This window comes from Tursiops truncatus, chromosome 14 (assembly GCF_011762595.2).
Source record: "Tursiops truncatus isolate mTurTru1 chromosome 14, mTurTru1.mat.Y, whole genome shotgun sequence".
Taxonomy (NCBI): domain Eukaryota; kingdom Metazoa; phylum Chordata; class Mammalia; order Artiodactyla; family Delphinidae; genus Tursiops; species Tursiops truncatus.
In genome coordinates, this window is record NC_047047.1 from 34495746 (window position 1) to 34518577 (window position 22832).

General features: G+C 37.1%; 1 protein-coding gene and 1 long non-coding RNA gene across 4 annotated transcripts in view; both read right to left on the reverse strand.

Annotated features, from left to right (window-relative positions):
* Positions 1 to 20820, reverse strand: part of ACTR2 (actin related protein 2) — a 34563-nt gene extending 13743 nt beyond the window's left edge. For 2 of the 3 annotated variants that reach the window (XM_019942811.3, XM_019942810.3), the window contains exons 1-5: positions 20663 to 20820; positions 13613 to 13723; positions 7883 to 8098; positions 4138 to 4210; positions 873 to 1009 (exon numbers count right to left, since the gene is read on the reverse strand). In XM_019942811.3, the coding sequence (XP_019798370.1) occupies positions 873 to 1009; positions 4138 to 4210; positions 7883 to 8098; positions 13613 to 13723; positions 20663 to 20710 (585 nt within the window). In that variant the 5' untranslated portion in view covers positions 20711 to 20820. Of the gene's footprint in view, positions 1 to 872; positions 1010 to 4137; positions 4211 to 7882; positions 8099 to 13612; positions 13724 to 18455; positions 18475 to 20662 lie in introns of those variants that run through there. The other variant, XM_033838442.1, reaches the window with a different exon arrangement.
* Positions 20821 to 22359: 1539 nt separating this feature from the next.
* Positions 22360 to 22832, reverse strand: part of LOC141276325 (uncharacterized) — a 40154-nt gene continuing 39681 nt past the window's right edge. The window contains exon 3 of the long non-coding RNA XR_012325670.1: positions 22360 to 22737. This is a non-coding gene — a long non-coding RNA (uncharacterized lncRNA). The remainder of the gene's footprint in view (positions 22738 to 22832) is intronic.

The following is a 22832-nucleotide window of genomic DNA, read 5'->3' on the forward strand; positions in this document are numbered from 1 at the left end:
CATTAACAATCTTATTATTACTTTAAATGAGATTAAAGGAACCCAATGTCAAGGTGAAGACTTAATGCAACCTAATTTATTGCACAGATTTCATCCTAGAACAGTCTCTTCACAGCAGCACCAATGACATATCGGACCTTACAATTCTTAGTTGCAGGGGATGCCCTGTTAATTGTAGGATGTTTAGCAGCCTTTCTGCAAAGCTGTAACAACCAAAAAATGTCTCCAGACACTGCAAAATGTCCCTGGGGGGTAGCATCATCCCTGACTGAGAGCCACTGACTGACCTGGAGGGAATACACTAACTACAGAATTCTGGTACAGACAACATTCTAAACCTTTTTTTTCCACATTACAAAAAACCCACATGCCTCCAAATAGTGGCCTTATATACTTTATCCAGCAATGTTTTAAAGAAAATTATAACTAATTATATTCACAAGTACACTTTATCATCCACCTGTTCAAAGGAAGGTCTTATGGCAGAAAGGTTGCCTAGGTTGTTCAAGGAAGTTTTAGAGTCTTCCCCCATCTTTGAAATACCTCTCTACCCATTCCTTGGGAATAGTAAATATAATTATGTAATGATGAACTCTCATTAGTATATATATACTAATATATATACTATATATTATATTATATATAATATATATATTATATATTATATTATATATATAATATATATTATATATTATATACAAGAGATCACGTGTGTGAATCTCATATGGATTTTATATGAATAATGAACTGGGCCACTTCTCTGGTGGTGCAGATTAGCTAGAATCCTGAGATGATACACTCAATTTTGTGTTAAGTTGGTACACACAAAACTACAAAATCTAATTCTATGATTTTTTTTTTTTTTTGCTTACCTTGATAAGATATCTGGTAATATCCCTCCCAGCAATATCCAGTCTCCTGGTAAGGTGAGGGAGAGAAAAGCCTTCATACACTGGGCAAATGTGAGTCACACCATCTCCAGAGTCCACTACTACTCCAGTTAATAAACCTGTGGAAGAACCATGAGGTTGTAAATAAAAAGCCAAATCAGAAAAATCAAAGCCAGCAAATTTCAAATATTGGTAAAGAAACCAAACTAGAAACGTCACCAACCAGAATGGTCTAAAAGCCAGCATTTCTTTATTATTTGCTTATTTTGCAGCTTATTTCGAATACACAGACACTAAAGTCAGTGTTCTCTCACATGCCTCCTGTGAGACTTTTAGTCTAATCATGGGCTACCCCAGGAGATAGCCCTAGGACTATTTTTCAGACCTAGGACGGAAAAATACAACATGGTCTTTATTTTTGCTTCCAACTTAATCTGGATCCCTGAATTCCCTTAAAGTAAAATTTTCTAGAGCATCATGGATAACTTTTACGAAAACCATTGTGAAAGGTAAATATTACACAAGTTGATAGTGAACCTGTTGAAATAATCTAGTTCTTTATTATTATTTTTGTCATATGACAAAACTGTGTTTGGAAAATTTGTTGATACTAGATAGCTAGAAATCTGAGAACAATTCATCTTGACTAGCCGAAGGATCATTTCAATTATTCACCAGAAACCAAAAAGACAATGTCAGTTAAACCTCTTAAAAAACAGCAAGGAAGCTGCCTTGTTTCTCATATGTGCTGTTTAAAACTATAAATAGCTGCAAATTACTGTTTCACCTTTTGTGTCAGGGTTAATTCAGGAAAGACAAAACTTTTTCTGACTCATGTTTTCTAGTAGTTTTTAATAGTCTAATAATATTTTTAACAACAAAAAAAATTTTAACCAGAATATGCATTATCTACAATTTGCTCAAGCATTCTTTTATCATTGTCCCATCCCCGAGTAGGCACTCTCCCTCTTTCTCATTATGCACTAAGTAACTGATTTATCTTGGAATACGTTTATTCAAACTACCTCCTACTGAAGTTGATATAATCTGTTTTTCCTTGACTGATTTTTTAAGTTTCATAAAAATCATACACTGCCTCTTAAGGTTGCATTCTTTTAAACAAGAGACTTTCTATTGTAAAAAAGAAGAATCCACAATATCATTAATTCAAAAATACTCCCAGTAATATCAACTAAAGCAGCAATTTACATATTTTATTTTCCAAATAGACCTTCCCATCCAACCTCACCTTATTTTCTACACTCCCACTAGGTTACATACTGGCCTCTCCCTTATGTATTTGACCGGATTCCAGTGCCACACCCTTCTGTCACTGGATTATTCATTCTTTCCACCTCATTCCTAAAGATTCTTTAAAGCTCAATCTAGTTCTTACCTTTCCATTTATACCTTCCCTGACCACTTTAACTTCCAGCCCAGACTCCATGATTTGTTATTCCCCTCAATCCTGTCTGCAAAATGCAGTCAAACATACTTTCCTGAATCACTGTGTTACCTCTCTCTTATTCAAAAACCTTCCCTGGCTCCGAATGCTGCTTCTTACTTTTTTTGGTTTAACTGGTTAGCACTAGCCACCTTGTTTAAGAAGGAGAATTTTTCCACGGCTTAGAGTTCTTTTGATTAGTATTACTGGACTATCATTTCTCAAAATTAAGAATTCAATAGTTAAACAAAAATAGCTAAGTATCAGGAATTAAAAGAGGGTATCTTCTCCTTGGACAGAAATAAATTTATGAATACTACTAGAAAAATCTGTTAAGGTAAATTTCATTCAATTAAAACAAAATATCATTTCAGCAGAAACGTCCCATCCCCACCCCCTAAATGCAACTATTATTACCAATTTCAAAGCTTAGATTCAAAATTTTTAATATCTATTTTTCCAAAGTATTTTCTAAAATAATTTCTGAAATTTACTTTAAAAAAAAATGAAACAAAATTACCTAGGTGCACACAAGCACTAATCACTCACAGCTGGGCTGTAACTGCCTTAAGGACAAGGAGACCACACGTAGCTTACGGAGTAGCTTACTCTACTCACTGCCATATCCTCTGCACTAAACAGAAATCGAGGCACATGCTACACTTGGTGAATGAATAAAGCCTCTTTAAAAATTTAATTCTCCCCAAGTACTTTCTTAGTATCTATATGTAGTAGTAAAGACAGTTTAAAAACCCAGTATGTATTTTGAAAAGTGATTTTTACTTATGCACGTGTAGAATCAGATGGATCACCACAATATTAGTTTGTTTCCCAAGTACAACTGACCCCTGAACAACACGGGGGTTAACCTGCATATAACTTATAATTGGCCCTCTGCATCCATGGTTCCTCTACATCCCCAGATTCAACCAACCACGGACCATGTACTGTAGTATTTACTATTAAAAAATATTCATGTATAAGTGGACTCATGCAGTTCAAACCAGCATTGTTCAAGGGTCAACTGTATTGTCATACACTGCTTAAGTACTAAGGCTTGAGACTTAATTGTCACCTCCTTCAGAAATCTTCTCTGACATGCTGAATCAATTTCTGTACCTTTTCCCCATTAGATTCTAAGTCCTTGAGGCATCTTTACATTTTAAGTGCCTAACAAACTCTGTAGCACATATCTGATGGCCCCTTAAGTTCTCAATAAGACCATCAGAATATAAAGAGTTCTCCCTACATGGCTACTATTTTATTCCCAATGGACAGCAAGGCAGTTACTAACGGCAGTACCAAGAAAACACAGTAGCTCCCCTCCATTAAATCCACCTCAAAAGTTAGGAAGGCATTCTCAAATGTCTGCCTTTTCTTTTGTATTTAATCTATTATGTATTTGACAAACATGATTTATACTAACATTTTGGCTCTATTTTTTTTTAAACTGCCAATTCTGAGGACAAATTCCATTTTCATTCTCCACTTTATAAAACATTTTTTACTTTAAATAGCCTAGAAGAGGGAACCTTCTACTTTTAAAAAAATTGAGAAGTTTCTTTTTCCTAAGTCTTTCATTGTTTAGTAAAGAAAATAAAAATGTGTATATTTTATTTGACAAATTTTAGAAATTGTGGAAATATCTGAATAAATATTTTAAAAATTTGAATAAATATAAATACATACATATTGTGCTCTTCTGGGACTTACAACTTACTGAAAAATCAAACTCCTCTGACATCAAACATATTTAATGAATATTTGCTGAACTGATTATACTAAAAGTTAAGCTTCACCTACCTTGAGCATACAAAGTCAAAACTGCCTGGATGGCTACATACACTCCAGAAAACTGGTAAGTTTCAAACATTACCTGAAAATGGAAAAGGGAAGGGAAAATATTAGTATTTAGAAATTACATAATACGTATGTATAAGGTTTCTTGATGGTCAGAGTGGATTAGCTATCCAAAATAGAATCAAAGAACCCAAAAGAATCCTCCATTCTCTTTAGCTCTTTTTGCCTCTACTGAAGTCCTGCTGTCACAGAGCTCCAATTTTGGGGACAGATTTTTGAATACACACTAAGTCCCCAAGCATTTCATAAGTGCTACAAAGCAAAGATTTCTGAGTGTTTTAGTTAATGGCTAATTAGAGTGAAAGAAAGCATTCTGCTTTTGAACAAGCCTTTCTTCTCAACTGATGTCCCTTAAAGGAAATATCTTTTAATTTAAAGACAAACTATAGAAATTGCTTAACTGCTTACCTTCGCATCCCTCTCCCTCAACCTGGGCCAAGAAAGACTGTGTCTCTACCTCCAGCAGTTAAAAAAAAAAAAAAAGGTAATAAAACAGTAGGGCAGGAAAACAAAAATAAACACAGCAACTCCTGAATGCTGGCAGATCCTGAATGCTCAGCAGCTGAGCCTGCCCTCCCCACTGGAGCCAAGGCTGCATTCCACTCTCTGCCAAGGTACACTGCAGGGAGGAGTTCCCTCATGCCCTCTCTGCTCCCAACCATGCTCATTCTCTGTAGTGTAGGTTGGCTGGGAACATCCTATAGGATTTTCTCTGTCATCTACACTGAGCATTCCTTGATTGGCAGTGCTGACTACTGCTATGAATATCTCATATTTAGAAATTTTACAACTGACCACAATAAGAATTATACAGAATTTAAATTTTACAACTCTGGGGAATTCCCTGCAGTCCAGCAGTTAGGACTCCGTGCTTCCACTGCAGGGAGCACAGGTTCGATCCCTGGTCAGGGAACTAAGATCCCGCATACAGCGTGGTGCAGCCAAAAACAAAACCAAAACCAACAAAACTGAATCACTGTGCTGTACACCTGAAACTAACACAACATTGTAAATTAACTATACTTCAATAAAATTCAATTAAAAAAATTTAAAAATTCTAAAATACATACATACATAAATAAATTTTACATCTCTGAAACACATACTCATCAATTAAGCAACTAGATATTCTAAGTAGTATTCTACTCCATCATCCTTTATTCCCCCACCACAGGGATGAAAATGGAAGAATAATGCTATACAGTTGACCCTTGAAAACACAGGTTTGAACCGCGCAGGTCCACTTAATTGCAGGTTTTTTTCATTAAATAAATACTATACCACTACATGATCCGAGATTGGCTGAATCCAGTGATGCAGAACTGGAATAAAGAGGGCCAAATGTAAAGTTATACACAAATGTCTGACCGAGGGGGGTGGCACCCCTAACCCTGCATTGTTCAAGGGTCAACTGTATTTGCATTTATCAACTTGACAGTCTGATAGAATTTGTTTTTACTTATAAGATCATTAAAAAGTATCTGTAGTTCTAATACAACTTTCTGGATGAGATTGATGTAGGGCATTATCAATCATAGCCAAATTTGCACTCATGAGTAAAAAAGAGCATTAAACTAAAGATGAGACCTTAGAGTGCAGTAAGACTAATTCTTGTCATTTTTGCAGATTAAAAAAATATGTGTCCTAGTCAAATAGCTAGTTAGTGGATGACACTATACCTGTCATCTCCCTAACTTTTCATTTGAAAGAAAACTTGGTTTTCATTCTGGTATTGTGTTACTTTCCAAAAGGTTTCCTTGTGTAGTAACCTTTTGATTTAATGCAAAAATATCTCTTTATTCTGATTTTGTAATGAGCTGCTAAAAATAAATAGCAATTACAAATGACTACTTATCCATCACAAAGTATTAGTGATTGTAAACCATTCAGAAAGTGTAAAATGGGGCTTCCCTGGTGGCACAGTGGTTGAGAGTCAGCCTGCCGATGCAGGGGACGCGGGTTCGTGCCCCGGTCCGGGAGGATCCCACATGCCGCAGAGAAATTACATAGAAATTACATCCCATGAGCCATGGCCACTGGGCCTGTGTGTCTGGAGCCTGTGCTCCGCAGCTGGAGAGGCCACAACAGTGAGAGGCCCGTGCAAAAAACAAAAACAAAAAAAACTCAGAAAGTGTAAAATGCAATTAAAATATGAGCTAATACAATAAAGCCCATCTTTCATAGTTTTAGGGGTGGCTAGGGGAAAAAAGTAATAAAATACGAAACATAAGAAATGATATGGATTCTGTAGCTAAAACCATGATCTCAAAATTTTAAAACACTTAATATAAAAATTCTAAATCTCTTTCAAAATTTCCATAAACATCTAAAGATAGCCACTGAGTAAAACAAGATATTTACATTAAGTAGTATCTGGAAAGCTACTAAAATACAAAGCAATTAAAGGTTTCTATCTCATATATAACAAAATGAAAGACAACCTTGAAAAGTTACCTATCTAAACTATTAAGAATGTAGACTTTCTGCTCTCTGTAACTGCCTACCTCATTAGCCATTTCAACCTCGTTTCCCAGCTCTCCTCTATCTCCCTGGCCCTTCGCTTTCTCACCTCTGTCTACTATCACTTCTTTGGTGAACCATATTATCTATATCCTCATGACTCTCCCAAGTTTTTATCCCCAGTCCCAGACTTTTCTCCTGAACTTGATCTTAATAACCGTCTACTAGACATTTTTGCTTAGATGTCTAATGAAGACCTAACATGTCCAAAACTGGACTGCTGATCCATTTCCCTCCCAAATCCTCTTCTACTATCTCAGTCTTTCCCCATCCTCCAGTTACTCAAGCGAAATCTTTGCCGTTATCCCTCTATTACCCACATCTAAGAAATCAGAATATATTTTGGCCCTACCTTCAAAACAGAGCCACAATCTGGCCACTTCTCATTACCTTCTCTGCTACTACCCCTAATCCTAACCATTATTATCTTGTGCTTAGGTAACTGAAAAAGTCTCCAAACTGGTCTCTCTTGTACCCTTGCCTCCTTATGTTCTATCTACATTCAACACAGCAGCCACAGGAACCTAAATCTGAGCATGTCCCTTCCTTGTACATTTCACTTGGAGTTTAAATTTAATTCCCTATTAGAGCCTACAGGGCCCTAGATTGCCCCATTACTTCTCCCACCTCGTCTCCTGTTGCTCTCCCACACTGGCTTCCTTGCTGACTCTCTAATATGCCAGGCTTGCTCCCATTTCAAGACCTTTACACTGGCTACTCCCTTTGCCTGGAATGCTCTTCCCAAATATATTCTGGCTAACTCCCTTTGTTTAAATATCACCTTCTCACAGACACATACTACCACATTCTATGAAAAACGCAGCCTCCCTACATTCCCCATCCCCCTTAACCTACTCTTTTTTTTCCCTTTAGCATCTATTATCTTCTAACAAACCATTCAATTAACTCACTTTTTGCTCTTTTGGTCTGTTTTCCCCTGCTAGAGGATCAACTCCATGGCAGCAGGACTTCGCTTTGTTTACTGGTATATTCTACTTATAAGTAATGACTAACATAGTTAGGTGCTCAATAAATAGGATCTGGGAGAAAATAACAATTATTCTTATTCCCTTTATTGTTAAGGACAACGGTAAGATAAAAGAAAAAACATGTGCTTTAACATCACATCACAGAAACACATATGTGCGCAACCCATCTAAAAACTTACCTCTACAATCTTCTCTCTGTTTTTGGTTGGGTTCATAGGAGGTTCTGTGAGCAAGATTTTACAATTCCTGGTATCTATGTTAAGTTTCTCTGGTCCAAATGTATAGTCCCACAGGTGTTTCATGTCATCCCAATTTCGTACTATGCCATTTTCCATTGGGTAATTAACTTCTAACATTGAGCGTAATTCACTTGCCTCATCACCAACCATAAGATCCTAGAAAATTATAATATCAAAGCTTTAGACCAAATTTTTGTATAAAATACCTTCAGAAAATTATCCTCCCATAATATTTTGGAAAACTTGGGAATAATTAATTTTAATCTTTCTGGCACTTTCAGACAAAGTTCTTCATTCCACAAGTTAAAAAGGTCTTTTCTTTCATGAACAATGCCTTGCAAATCTTAATCATGAATAATAAATTTTTATGTACAGCGTGGTTTAAATCAATAAATTGACCTTACCTTTAATACATATGTTTCCAAAAGAAGAGCATTAGCACAAATAAACCCCACATTTTCATATTTTGGAGGGTTTTGTATGAGGTTTCATCTGTTTCTTTTGCTCAAATGTTCAAAAAATAAGGCCTGTGATATGTGAGATAGCACATCAGGGAAAAAAAAAACTTGTAGAAAAATGCTCAATGCATGCAGCACATTTCTTTGTACTAAATATCAAAATGATAAGTGTAACTACTATAAAGCATAATGAGAAGCAAAAAATAAAAGGATGTTTTATTACACTGTAAGAATGGACATATGCACCACATAACTTGTAAATTTCACAAACTTCTACCTATATATGTCTCAATTAGAATTGAAATTAAGTTTCAATATATGCCTCACCAAGATGAATGATAATTTGTAGAGATACAAAAAATTAAGACAAAGAGAAGCAATTCTTCTTTAAAATTATCTCATGAGCGACATCTTCAATCTTAAAGTATAATACTGGAAAACTATGCTATTACACACGAAGCAGAATACTCACAAGTCTTGTCTCCAATGACAGCATACTTAAGATGACCCACATTTCAAAAGTCAAATTTTGTGTGTATAATAAGGCTAATGATGTCCCAGAATTTAAATTTATTTTAGAAATCAGCTAGTCAAAATGCTAAATAATCTTGATTTCTACATATACTGATGAATTCAATTAAAATAAAAAAACCCTAGTATCAGAAATAGCTACTATTTGCTTTAAGACCTTAGGATATTTTAAAACAGAAGTTTAAATACATGTATGACTTTAAAACTTTTAAAAATAACTATTAAAAAAAAAGAGAAGAGATAAACAAGGGTGAAGACTCTAAAAACAACACCAATAAAAAAAACCAAACAGATTTCCAGAAAATCCACTGAAAGCAACAACAAAAAGGAAAAAGAAAGTTAAAGCACATGCTAGAAATGTTCACTAAAACTTTTCTGTTGCAACTAATTTTGTATAAAGTTAATTTACCATAACTTAATACTCAAATTGCTTAAATATTAACTATTTAGAATCATCTGATAGGAAAATGCAAAACTAAATATCTATATTTGTGAACTCTAGTAACTGACATGCATTTGTTGAATTACTTATGGAGAAGTATACTGATAATTTCAAATGCATCAAAAGACAAGATACACTGATGGACTGACAGATGGATAAATGGATAGATATGTGATATATCAGTACAGTAAACATTAATATCAGAATCTAGGTGATGGATGTATGGGTTTCACTGCAAAATTCCTCCACCTTTGCCGTGTATTCTAAACTCTTCTTAATAAAATGTTAGGGGGAGGAATTTATACCTCCAAGTACATATATTACTTTTGGCCATCAATATAACTTAATATACAATTTTGTTACTTTCTTCTAGAATATATCTTTCTTTGTGTTATACAAGGTAATAACAGATCAGATAATTAGATGGTTTATATCATCGATATATATTCACAACTACATTTCAACAAATTTAGTATAAGTCTGGTCTGATTTCATCAGACTGTTTAGTTTTTATTCCATGCAAGAATAGGGGCTTACATATGTCTGATCTAATGCCAACTCAAAATAGAAGTGTCATGGATCTACTTCTAGGGCACACATACCATAAATAATTAACTGAAAAAAACATCTGGCATTGAGTATCTTACCATCCCTCTGAACAAAGAGAACATTTAAAATGGAAGAAAACGAGTATTAACTTATCAAATTAGTGCAAATAGTCTTGACTAACTCAAGCTACCTAATTTAAAAACGTATCGATATCTAAAATTTTATTTCAAAAAATCCTAAAACATATAGTTTTCCTTAGAACATTTTAACTTCCAAAACCCCAAAATGATAAAAGGTTATGTAACTTGCCCGCATCTCCAAGACCAAAATTATAAGCCATCAGATCAGGCCTTAGCTTTTTACCACCCACCTCATCATTGGACCAAGCCTAAACCATCACCTATTACCTGAAAGAATGAAAAATTATAGTAACTGTCTGAGATTTTGTTATAAAAGCATTTATATTTTATGAAAAGCAGGCAGTGTAGATGAGATTTGCCAAGAATCATTCTAAACAATGTCACCTCAAATTAAAAGTAGAGCAAATATACTTTAAAACCACAATTAAATTCCTAGAACAAAATTTCATAAAAAACATTAAATTAAGCCTACACTGTTCTCTACAAGTGCACTTTTTTCTTAATCTCCTCCAGATTTTAAGACAAATGCATGATCTTTTATTTAGGATAAATGTAGGAATTTCCACTTTTAAATGCTTTTGTTTATTCAAAAGAAAACTTCACAAAGTTACTGTTACTAGTTAAAATACATATCACTAGAAAGGCCTGATATTAACCTCTGTCAAAGCTGCTTACAAATATTAAAAACAAACAAACTTGAAAATACCTACTACAGAAAGCACTTTGACTACCACAGAAAAATATGGTGAAAGAGTCAACTGCCTGGGATGCGCCTACTTCTAGTTCAAAAGAAAAAGGTGCCACACAATGGTATTTATTTAGAGGAAGAATCTATTGTCTATGCGAAAGTCTTACAAGACTTCCACCTTTTTCTTATTTATACTCAGATAATGCAAAATCTGCTCATCGATAAGGATAATATAGGAAACAAGTCAATCTCTTTTTCTCCCCCTTTACTATTTATAGTTCATTTGCACATTAAAATTTTACTCAGTTTATTAAATACACATATGATACCGTACTGGATGCAAATATATACACATATATATAGAGGCTATGACAGGCAGTGTTCAATTTAACAATGGTCAATAAAGTGGATTTATCCAAATGCAACAACTTCACCCCAATTTTCTGGATCACACATATCCTAAATAAAGCCACTTGGTTTCTAATAAAATGCACACCACATTCCATTTTAATCGTAACATTCATCTACAAAAAACACAAGGAAAACAATTCAAAACTATGTTAGTAATTAGTTCTGATTTGGTCCATTGTATGCAATCAGGAAAGTATAGGACTTAATTAGTTGCTACCAAATTGAAGCAATGAAAAAGGTTAAAAATCAAAGTACTTAAAAATTAAAAAATTAAAATATGGAATTACCCCCCTCCCCAATACCAAAGGGACACAAAACAACAACTACTGTCCCACCAAGCAAAAGTGGAAAACAAACAGAGAGCATGTGTGTAACCTCACTTACCATCTTTTTGTTATTCTACTTCAACAGGTCAAGAAAGGTGAAGAGAGAGAAGGTAGAAGTAAGAGTCAGAAAAGGCCTAAATAAAATCCTCACTGAAATTTTTAAACATACAAGCAATAGAGACAAATTAGGTCGAGGTCAGATGCAGTACTACTACAGTTTACGGAGTTAACAATTAGGGCCGAATTAGCATGGACAGTTATTACTCCTGAATGAAAATAAACTCATTAAACAATTTAAATTTCCAGTTTTTAGTCTACCACATTTTAGCTAACAAGACACAAAAAGTATAAATCAATCCACTAGGCATAGGAATTCCAAAAAAGTCATATTTCTTTAATTCATTACTGAATTTAAGAACCTTAATTAAGGAAAATAAATAGCAGAAAAGGTCTAGCTGAGTAAGTAAAGGGTATTTAGAGTTGACTTTCCAAGCTCTAGTAGTCAAGTTAAATTTGACACAGGTCTGTTTTCTTTCACTGTTTTCTACTGGAAGACAAATTAACTTGAAAGACTTAAAAGATTAAGCAGATTGAACAGAAGTGAGCCAATCGAACAGACTGACAAACCATACAAGCAAATGCTACTGGGGAATTCCTTAGCAAAAACGTCTTACTAGGATATCCTCTAGTTTCATTTCTATCACTTGGCCTTAAAAAGCAAGAAAATGGTAATTATTGTGACTATGCTGGTCAATAAAAATAGCTATATGTATCTTAATACCTCAAAAATGTTATTATCCATAAAGTATATAAAAAAGCCATTCTTCTTTAAAAGGCTGATACTGAATAAAAGTGTGACTTCCAACATCATTAAAAAGTTTATCCTTATCACTATTATTAGCTAAATTTTAAGTTGAGTTCATTTAAGATTGAATTCAATCAGAACGAAAGGAGTTCACAAAAAGAGAATACAGAATTCCACAAAATTCCCAAAAGACCCTAAAAAAACCCCCAAAACAAAAACAAAAAACCTCTCATATTGAGTATCCCTTCTGATTGTAACATAACAAAACAGAGGCCAGAATCATTCACTCTTTTAAGTCTTTAAAAAATTAACACAGAACCTAAGTTTCAGTTTGTACTTTTATTCACTGTGTAATTCAATTCTCTAGTCCCAACAGCAGAGAGCCACCAAGTAGCAAACCTCTACCACCTACTACCACCTTCCTAGAAATCTCAAATAAACGTTCCAGAGAGGCACACACTAACTCACACACTAACAATTCAGTGAAGTCTTGCCAAGGACTGTCCAGATAGGACCAACAATGCTAGTCCGTTCACAAATGATGCAGTAAAAGGGCCCCTAAATGTTACTGCATTTTGTACAACCTGATCCCTAGGCCACCTGAAAAATTTAAGTCAATTGGTGACCACTGACTTTTGATTCTTTTCTTCTACAATATTGTAACTCCCACTTGATTTTCAATCCCTTTAATAGAAGATAAAAATCTATCACCCTTAACATCCAGTCACTCATGTTAAGTACAGTAGGTAGGCAATGACAATATTCCCTTCCCTCTCCTCGTGCTAAGATAAATACAAGGCCAAATAAAGACTTGCACAGCTTCCTCCTGCACACTATGGAAATCAGTTATACTGGTGAAAAGAGGAACCAATAAGATTTATATCCTGTGTTTCCTGACTAGCTATATAAAAATGTAGGGGGATCAGGCCATGAGAACATGGGAAGGAAAAATCTTAGGTCCCAAAGAGACACCAACATAGAAAAATATATGGAACTGAAAGACATAAAAATACCAGGCTGATTTCTTTTAAAAATTATATTAGGTAATAGGACTTTAAGTCACTAATACAGTATTCACATCAACATAAAAATCTTACTAAGTATTTTACTTCATTCAGAGTGATGGCATCAAGCTATACTTAAAGTCAGATGAAATTAACTTCAGTTTCTGGTGCCTTTCTTCAGGTGTTGATAAAAATTTTAAATATAAGAAATTCGGCCCTCCTCCTTTGCCTTTCAAGGCATCACATTTTAAAACTACTTAATTCAAAGAACACCTCACAGGTTTTGCTCCTCATTTATCAATAAATAAAATATTACCTTGATTTCAATGTTTCCCACTTTGGTGGTTGATCTGATAATAGGTCTTCCAACCAAAGCTGGGAAGATGTGTTCTGGAAAGTTGGAGCCTGCATATCCACACTTCACAAACTGGAAAAGAACAGTAAAAGTGGGTTAGTGTCAAGGTATTTATGATATTATCCTTTTAAAAACTGTATCTGAAAAGTACCACTTTGCATTTATATAATATTTTAAACTTTTGTTGCTTTCAAATTACCCAAAGTAGTCACCCCATCTATCATATCCTCCATTTATTTCCCTTATGGCACTACTACCAGAGTTCCCGTTTCCTTACTGGTTAACTGCTTATTTAGTGCCTAGGTCTCCCCACCACAGGGAGCTAAGCTGAGCAGTTCATGCTGGAGCCCACTGCCTTGATGCACAGAGGGGAAGGGACAAATTCACTCAACAAATGCTAAGGATTTTTAAAAGAGAAATGTCAGAAAATGAACAGAACTAAAGCAGCTTTTCATTCATGTCTGGCAATTCACTTAAGCAACCCCATTTATGAAAATGGGAAAATCAAATGGCATATGGACTAGCATCAAAATAAACATTTATTAGGCATTTTGGGCTATTTACATCTTTATACTTAGACAAACGTATTCAGTAATAACAAATGACATAATTTCATATTCAGATAGTGTACTTCTCCAATGAGGACGTATCACTGATTCTAATACTACTTCCATTTTATGAATAAGAAATTGATGTACTAGGAGATTTAACAATCTACAGTAAAACTGAAAATAGAACCAAGGGTTTTTAGTTCTTATACCAATAATACAGTCTGTTTAGACTTATTTTTAAGAGCAGCCATTACAAGGAAAAGGCAGTTTAAAACTTCAGGGTGGGAGGAAGAAGCTATAAAAGAAAGGAAATGCAATCAGTCTCTACCCTCTCTCACCAAGCCTTTATTCAATGTATGGTACACTGTGCAAGGATTTTTGTGTCTATTGATGAATCCCAAGCACCTAGAACAGTGTCTGACACATACTAAATGCATACTATTTAACTGATCAATAAATATTAGAAGTTTTGCTGTTGACCCGTATGATACTATGATTATTTTAACCTAGAGAATATGTTTAATATTGAGAAAGTCTATTGTTCCATGGCTTCAGGTATCATATTCTCTTAGAAGAATTAAGGAGAAAAACAGTAACTGAATGTGATGCATGATAGTAATAACACAGAAGTGGAGAGAAAGCTGTTACATACAAGGAACTGTTTTGTTTGATAGTGGTAAAGGTTAGCAACTACCTGAAACTCACTGACTTCTGACTAACCCTCCAAAATATAAAATTTTTCTACTGCAAAGACAATCTTGTTGGAAATGATGTTGATGAACCGCATTTAATTATAAATAGTCTAGAACATTCTGCCATGCATAATTTCAAGTCTTTTATATATAGAGCTCTTAAAAATATGTTGAAGTCATGTCTTTAGCAGACTAAAGCTACTGGTATGAAAAATATGCCTAAAATTTTAAAATTGCATATTTCCAATACCACCTGAATTCGTATCTCCTCAGTTCACGTTTACATTTTAGAACCTACATAAAACACACTGCTCAGATAGGTTTTCTTCCAAACTCACAAAACCTAGTCCTGCTTAGTTTACCATTCAGCCACATACCCATTTCTAAAACTATGATACAATTCTGACCGGATTAGCTTCCAAGGCAGAAGTTACTGTGATATGATGGCATATGCAATAGATTACCTGCTTGCTCATACCTCTCTCTCCATTTGAATAGTGGATGATAAAGAGCAATACACTTCCCACCCTAAAAAAGTGTTCAACAGAATTCAGAAATGCTAGTCCATTTTTCCACAATGTCTTCCCAAATAATTTAACAATGTGACCCAGAAAGAGTTGGAGTGACAACTGCCACAGAGGAAAAGAATAATACTTAATATTTTCTAGTCTATTCAAATTAAAAGAAAATGAAAAAACCTCTCACACGCTTCTCCTCTAAATCAAACTCGCTTTTGTCCTTAAGTCAAAAGCCAGCTCACCTGACGTGAATGGAAATCAGATGCAAAACCAGAGAATCTCTTCTCATTACCCCACCATATCCAAATTTCTATATAAATAAAATTTGTCATGATCACCAGCTTTAGTCATAATTTATACATATGTTCCAAATATAGAAACCAAATATAATGTAGACATTAAATTCTTATGTATTAACATAATGAACAGATAAGGACACTGGGTGGGTCAAAAAGTGTCCATTCATCAGACTGAACATGCTCACATGGGTATAAATGTTCTTAAAAAAAATGACAGAATGAATGAAAAAAGAACCTACAAGTTTGTAAGGGCATTTTTAGCACATTAAATGTAAACAAATGATTTAAGTGAGAAATCGCAACACAAGGTAAAGGTGGGGCAGGAGCCTGGGATGGGGCGTAAGCCAAGTCCTGGTGCAGGGAGGAGGCTGCGAAGGTTGACGTGCCTCCCCTCATTGAGCCAAACACACTGGGAGACGTGCAACACAGTAAATCCATAATCACATCACTCAATGTTTACTGATTATAACCTGAACAATTATAGATGGGTAGTTTGCACCTTGAAATTCTTGTCTGAGCATACTTCACGGGACAAAATATTTGCCAAGTGCCTGAGGCAAGATGACAAAAAATTAAGAACTCCTGAAACTATAAAAATAATTGTAAACTACTATTCCTGTGCTTTATAAAAAATGGAAATTTGGCTTTTAGTTCAAATTAAAGATACCAATCACTTATTAATGAAATCATTTATTCTGCTTAAGCAGTAGCTTACTGGAAGTAGATGCTGCCACAGTAATCCAGTGCTAGCATTACTACAGGGTACTAGTGTTTGGTCAAAATGGCAAGTGCTGCACTATTTCACATTATTTCAAATGTGAAAGCATTAATAGTTATAATAACAAGAATATAATTACAATGCTGTATTTCTCAATAACATATAACCAACAGACAACCTGCCATTTCCTTTCTTGTAAAAAGCAAGTATTTTTTAAAAGATCTAAACCACGATGTAATAAAATACAAAGAAAATATTCTTTTTTAAATTATTTGTTTGGTATCATTTTTAATCCTGGAGATATCTCCCCCCATTCCAATCATTTTAAGACTTGGTGGCTTAGTTCTCTCATTGTGTGCAGTAACGCTGTGTTTAAGAAATAGATTTTACCATATATAGTTTCCTCTTCATAGCACTGTGGTTTAAACTGGCTCCCTTACTTCCTACTGAGTCATCAAATGGTAAGAACATGAACAATATAATGTTCTTTCAAGCAACAAAAAAAAGCTCATCTACATTTGCTCTAAAAGTGCCTTTCTCCCTCAAAAAATAAACTGGGATTTATAAAGTCTCATTTGGACTTATTTAATTTGTATTTTTCCTTTATTAATTTAAATTGATGATATTGACATATTAATTTAATTGCATAGTGATTATTCTGATCTCAGACCACCAAAATATTTATTATATTTATTCCAAAGCACTTTTTTTTTTTTTTTTTTGCGGTACGCGGGCCTCTCACTGTTGTGGCCTCTCCCGTTGCGGAGCACAGGCTCCGGAAGCGCAGACTCAGCGGCCATGGCTCACGGGCCTAGCCGCTCCGCGGCACATGGGATCTTCCTGGACCGGGGCACGAACCCGTGTCCCCTGCATCGGCAGGCAGACTCTCAACCACTGCGCCACTAGGGAAGCCCTATTCCAAAGCATTTTATAGGGTGAAACCAAACCTGTTTCTGATTTGTTTCTAACTCAAACACTCCTAAATTCATTATATAAATCTGTATAAGCCTGATAAAGGCCATAATACTACAAATGTGGATTGTAAAAGTGTAATTACCTAACACTATAAGCTACTTTGTATCACTAGACCCTAAAAATTATACCAGTCACACAGTAGGCACGCCAGAAGTCTTCACTGTTGGTGAACTAACTCAATGTTGATGAAATCACCCAAGTTTGGTAAAAGAATATACAACACCAGGGGCCCAGGCCCCACTCTTGCAAGGCACCCAAGCCTAAGCAGATCTCCACATTTTCACCTATCTGGCCACTTTCTGCAGCTCTATTTTAGGTGCAGGTTTGGACGAAGGCTCCATTTTAGGTTTGAATGGTTATGAAGGTGAAATGCATAAAGTACTGGAAATGGATGAGCTTTTCCTCCTCTAGGAGGAAAAGAGACAGTGGTCAGCTTGGGAGCTAGTGAGGAAGAAGAGCGGGACCAACATCTGGCATGTGATCACAAGAACTCACCTACTCTTAGGGCATTCGATTCAGGGCCTGCCAGAGGGGCTTAAAAAATCAAGTTCTCAGGACTTCCCTGGTGGTGCAGTGGTTAAGAATCCGCCTGCCAATGCAGGGGACACGGGTTCGAGCCCTGGTCCAGGAAGATCCCACATGCCATGGAGCAACTAAGCCCGTGCGCCACAACTACTGAAGACCGCGCGCCTAGAGCCCGTGCTCCGCGACAAGAGAAGCCACCGCAATGAGAAGCCCACGCACTGCAACAATGACCCAACGCAGCCATAAATAAATAAATTAAAAAAAAAAATCAAGTTCTCAAATAGCTATAATTTTAACACCTAAAATGTGTAAGAGGCAAACTGCTTTGGAGTAACAACTATTTCCATAAGTTTTTAGAAATTTAATTTTAATATCTTCTTCATTTAATCATAGAGGAATCATTAGACCTTCAGGTACCTAAATAAAATCAAACTGACTATGAAGTATAACCATAAGAAATACAGAATCTAAGTGGTTCCTAGTTCTCTAAATTTTCAGAAATATCACAGCATTCATGACTACATACCACATCAGAGCGGTTTCTTCATTTGAAGTCTACCATGTCCTATAGAAAATCTGGATAAAAATTTTAGAGTAACTAGAAACATAACACCAAATATGTAAGTTTTTGTTTGAATTAACTACACTTTTCTATTTATGTCATAGTAACTGATCTTTTGTCTTAAGAAACAAGATTCTTAAATTATGGATTAGACATAAGACTAATCAATAATATACAATCAGTTTTCTAACACAGATAAACTAATGAAATAGTAACATAAAAACTAAATATTATGGGACTTCCCCAGTTGTCCAGTGGTTAATACTCCGCGCTTCCACCTCGGAGAGCGCGGGTTCGATCCTGGTCGGGGAACTAAGATCCTGCATGCGGTGCAGCCAAAAAGAAAATTTTTTAAAAAAAGAAGAAGAAAAAAAACCCCTAAATATTATGAGAAAACATATACTACAAAAACAGGGTTCACTGTCCTTCAAAGAGGAGGAATCCATTAAAACATAACTGACTTCAATTTCTAAAGAAAAAAGCTGACATATTCACAAAACAAAATATATTAACATCAACTTTTAAAGATTTACATTTATTTAGAGGTCAATTTGAGACTACAGTGGGAATCAGGCTAATATTTTTTAAAAAGCACCTTTAACTGAGTTTTAAGTGTAAAAGTAATACATGTTTATAGTTAGTTTCATTTAAAGATAGTTTAAAAATACATGGTTTGTTAAAAAAACAAAGAACAGTTTTCCAATAATTCAGAAGGGTGATGAAGTCCTTCCCACCTTACCTCACTCTTATCCCTAGTCTCACAGGTAACCACTATGAACATACATTTCTTATAAATTCCGCCAAAACTTTCATATACACATACATTTGCGGACACATAAATATCTTTAATAAAGATGGAATTGCTGTAAAACTATTTTTAAACTTAACAATAGATCTTAAAAATGTTTCTATAGTGGTGGACCTGCCTCCTTTTCTTTAAGTACTATTCCATTTTGTATGGATGTCTTCTTACTCTCATCCGTTTTTAACTTAGGTCAGATAAAGCTAATATCATCATTGCTTGTAAAAGTCTAACAAATTCAATCAAGGGCAGCATATTATAGCTGTGAATATCAGCTCTTTTTTCCCCTCAACAATCCAGTTTCCAAAGGGCTTTAAAGTTCAAATAAAATCTATTTTAATTCATCTATCACATTTATGGAAGGAAGGGGATAAAAGTCACAAAATACTGCAGCTCCAAGATGGTTAGGACTTGTTGTAATGTAGGGAGAAGTGATCACTACAGAACTCATCCAAAATAAGTAACACTTCTGTCTTCTAATTTGCTGACTTTGCTGCCCAAAATACATTTTTTTTAAATGGGGTGGGGGGGGCGATTGAAAGAAACCACCTTCAAATAATTTCTATATCAGTGTTTTACTCAGATTTTTACAATTATTTGCATTTTAGAATCTTAAATACTAACATTACCTGTATTCTGCAAGTAAGGAAAAAAAGGAGGAGGGGTACCCAAACTGATTAACTTCCCCTAAGGTTAGTGGAATTAACACTTGGGCCTTAAAGGGTGCAAGATCAACCACTGGGACACACTGATCTCTGCGGGGCTGCACCTGGGCCAAATTTCCAGCATGCAGAACAAAAAGTAAATGATGCGCTGCCGACCTGGTCTCCCTTCCCCTCAAAAAACAAGAAAACAAAAAAACAAACACTGCGAAAGGACTGAGGCTCATTGCATGACAGCACTTCCCTTTTTTCTTTAAACCCGCTTCCTGTCTCCCGTTCTGTATCTTCAACTATACAGGAAGAGGAAGGCCTCTTGATCTTCTTTTTACACACCGGCAACCCTGGGGAATGGAGCCCTTCTGGAACACACAAACCCAGCCTTCTACTCCTCCGGCCCTTTAGCCAGCCAGAATCCCGCGGCTCCAGCGCGGGGCCGGCCCCGGCCGGGCAGCAGGTGGGAACCCCATCCAGTGCCGGCCTCGCCCGCCGTCCTGACCCCGAGCTGCGGGAGTGGCGGGCTCGGGGAAACTAAGGGGCCCGACCCTCTCGCGCGCCACACCCACGGAGGCGGGAAGCGAGGCCCTAGCCCCTTGGCCCCGGGGGCCGAGGGCCCAGGGGTGCAGCCCCGGGCGCCAAGGGCCCGCGCGCCCCTCGCTCATCCCCTGCCCGAGCCTGTAGCCGCTGCAGCCTCCCCGCGAAGCGCTTACCCCGGTGCCGTTGTCGCACACCACCACCTTCCGGCCCTGGCTGTCCATAGTGCGCCCGTAAGAGAGCCGGAGCCGCCGCCACCGAACAACCTACAACCGCCGCCGTCCGTCGGTTCCTCTTCCTCCTCCTCCCTCTTCCCGGCCCCTCCCGCGGCCCAGCTTTTTTCTCCCACCCGGAAGTGGCCGTCCGCCCCTACCCGCCCCTGCCCGCCACCTACTGACTGCCGGCGCGGAAGAGGTGAGGACGGGAGGGAGGAGGCAGAGACTGGCAGCGGTGAGCTCCAATAAGAAACAAAGGAGCCCGAGGTCCCGCCCACGGCGCCGTTTCCGGCTTCGGTTCCAGCTCCGCCTTCAGGGTCGCCGCCCATGCAGGTTCTTCCTGTCGGCGTCTTGTCCCCGGCGCTTCACCGGGTGTAAATGGCCGCCGAGGTGGTGGCCGCTGCAGTCTTCTCCTTAAGGCGTGGCAGGAGTTGGGGGCTCCGCTTACCCGGCTGAAGGAGGCGCAGGCAGATGAAAGATATCTGGTCTGTGGCGAGACCGCAATGGAATGTGACAGAGAAGCCTGCCGGGAGGGCGGGAGGCGGCAGACACCCTTGCTAACCCCACCATTGAATGAGGCTTGGTGTATCATTGCTTGTAAGCCTTTTCAGTGGGCAGAGCTGCGATGGTACAGACACATGAAATCGCGCATTTACACCGATTCCTCCAATTCCAGCCCAATCTGTCTTTGCCCGGTTCGCCCTTAGTCAAGTGAACAAGAGTAGGTGCTTAACGATTCCAGCCTCATTGCTCACCACTTCCCTTGCAGTAGCATGATGTTGCTTCACACCTCTTCAGTATATGTACCTATCTGAACCCAGGCTCTGTGCTTTGAAATCAGACAACCCCAGTTTCAAACAAGGCCCCGCCACTCAGGAATTCTGTGATCTGGGCCCACGCTACATGAGCCCTCAGTTCAATATTGTAATACCAGACTGCTTTATAGTTTCACTTTGTTTTTTTATTAGACAGTGGTTTTCAAACCTTATAAAGGCATAGAATGCTTTATTCAAATTTAATATTATATGGAAACCCAACATATAAAAATAGATCAAAGTATGGGAGCTCCCTGGTGGTCTAGTGGTTAGGATTCCTCACTTTCACTGCCAAGGCCCAGGATTCAATCCCTGGTGGGGGAACTGAGATCTCACAAGCCGGACAGCCAAAATTTAAAAAAAGAAAAGAAAAAAAAAAAGATCAAAATAAAGCTGCCATAGTTGTTGGAAGTTTGAGAAGTTAGTCTGAGTAGGAGGCCTCGGGGGAATCTCTTCCCTGCATCTGCTTCAGTAGTCATTGAGGTACCTCAGCCTGCTGAACTTTGCAGTAGTTCATAAATTACATGTCTTACTTTTCTGGACCCAGTGCCTAACACTGTGTAGTTTTCATGGAATTATATTTAATTGGTCCCAGCAAATTGAATTCAAGCATTTCTGTGTCCTTTTACTTTTCCTCTTTATGAAATTAAATGGATTACTAATTTTTACTTTTTAAGAAGTAACATTTGTTTTCTTCTGATTATAAAATCACCACATGCAGATAGGAAATATCAACAAACATCTATTTGCTACAGTAATGAAAATGCAGCAAAACGCCTTGATTATGCAAATACAGATATAATGCTGTTGGCAACTGTTTCCTGCCTTCTGCACCAGGCTCATCCTGGTCATTTCCCTTTCCCCAAAATAATGTGACCTCACATTTTAGGTGACTGAATTTTTTTGTGTGTGGGAGAGCTTCATTTCTAGCCTTCTGCTGAAATTGTAGGTATATTATTCTGCACAAAATCTTGCTAGGCAGCTATTTCCTTTTTACACATGACAAAACGGGGGCTTTAAAAAATTAAGTCTAGGGCTTCCCTGGTGGCGCAGTGGTTGAGAGTCCGCCTGCCGATGCAGGGGACACGGGTTCGTGCCCCGGTCTGGGAAGATCCCACATGCCGCGGAGCGGCTGGGCCCGTGAGCCATGGCCACTGAGCTTGCACGTCCGGAGCCTGTGCTCCACAACAGGAGAGGCCACAACAGTGAGAGGCCCGTGTACTGCAAAAAAAAAAAAAAAAAAAATTAAGTCTACCAAGAACTACATGCAGAAATCAATATATTTATAAATGCCAACAGCTAACAATCTGAAAATT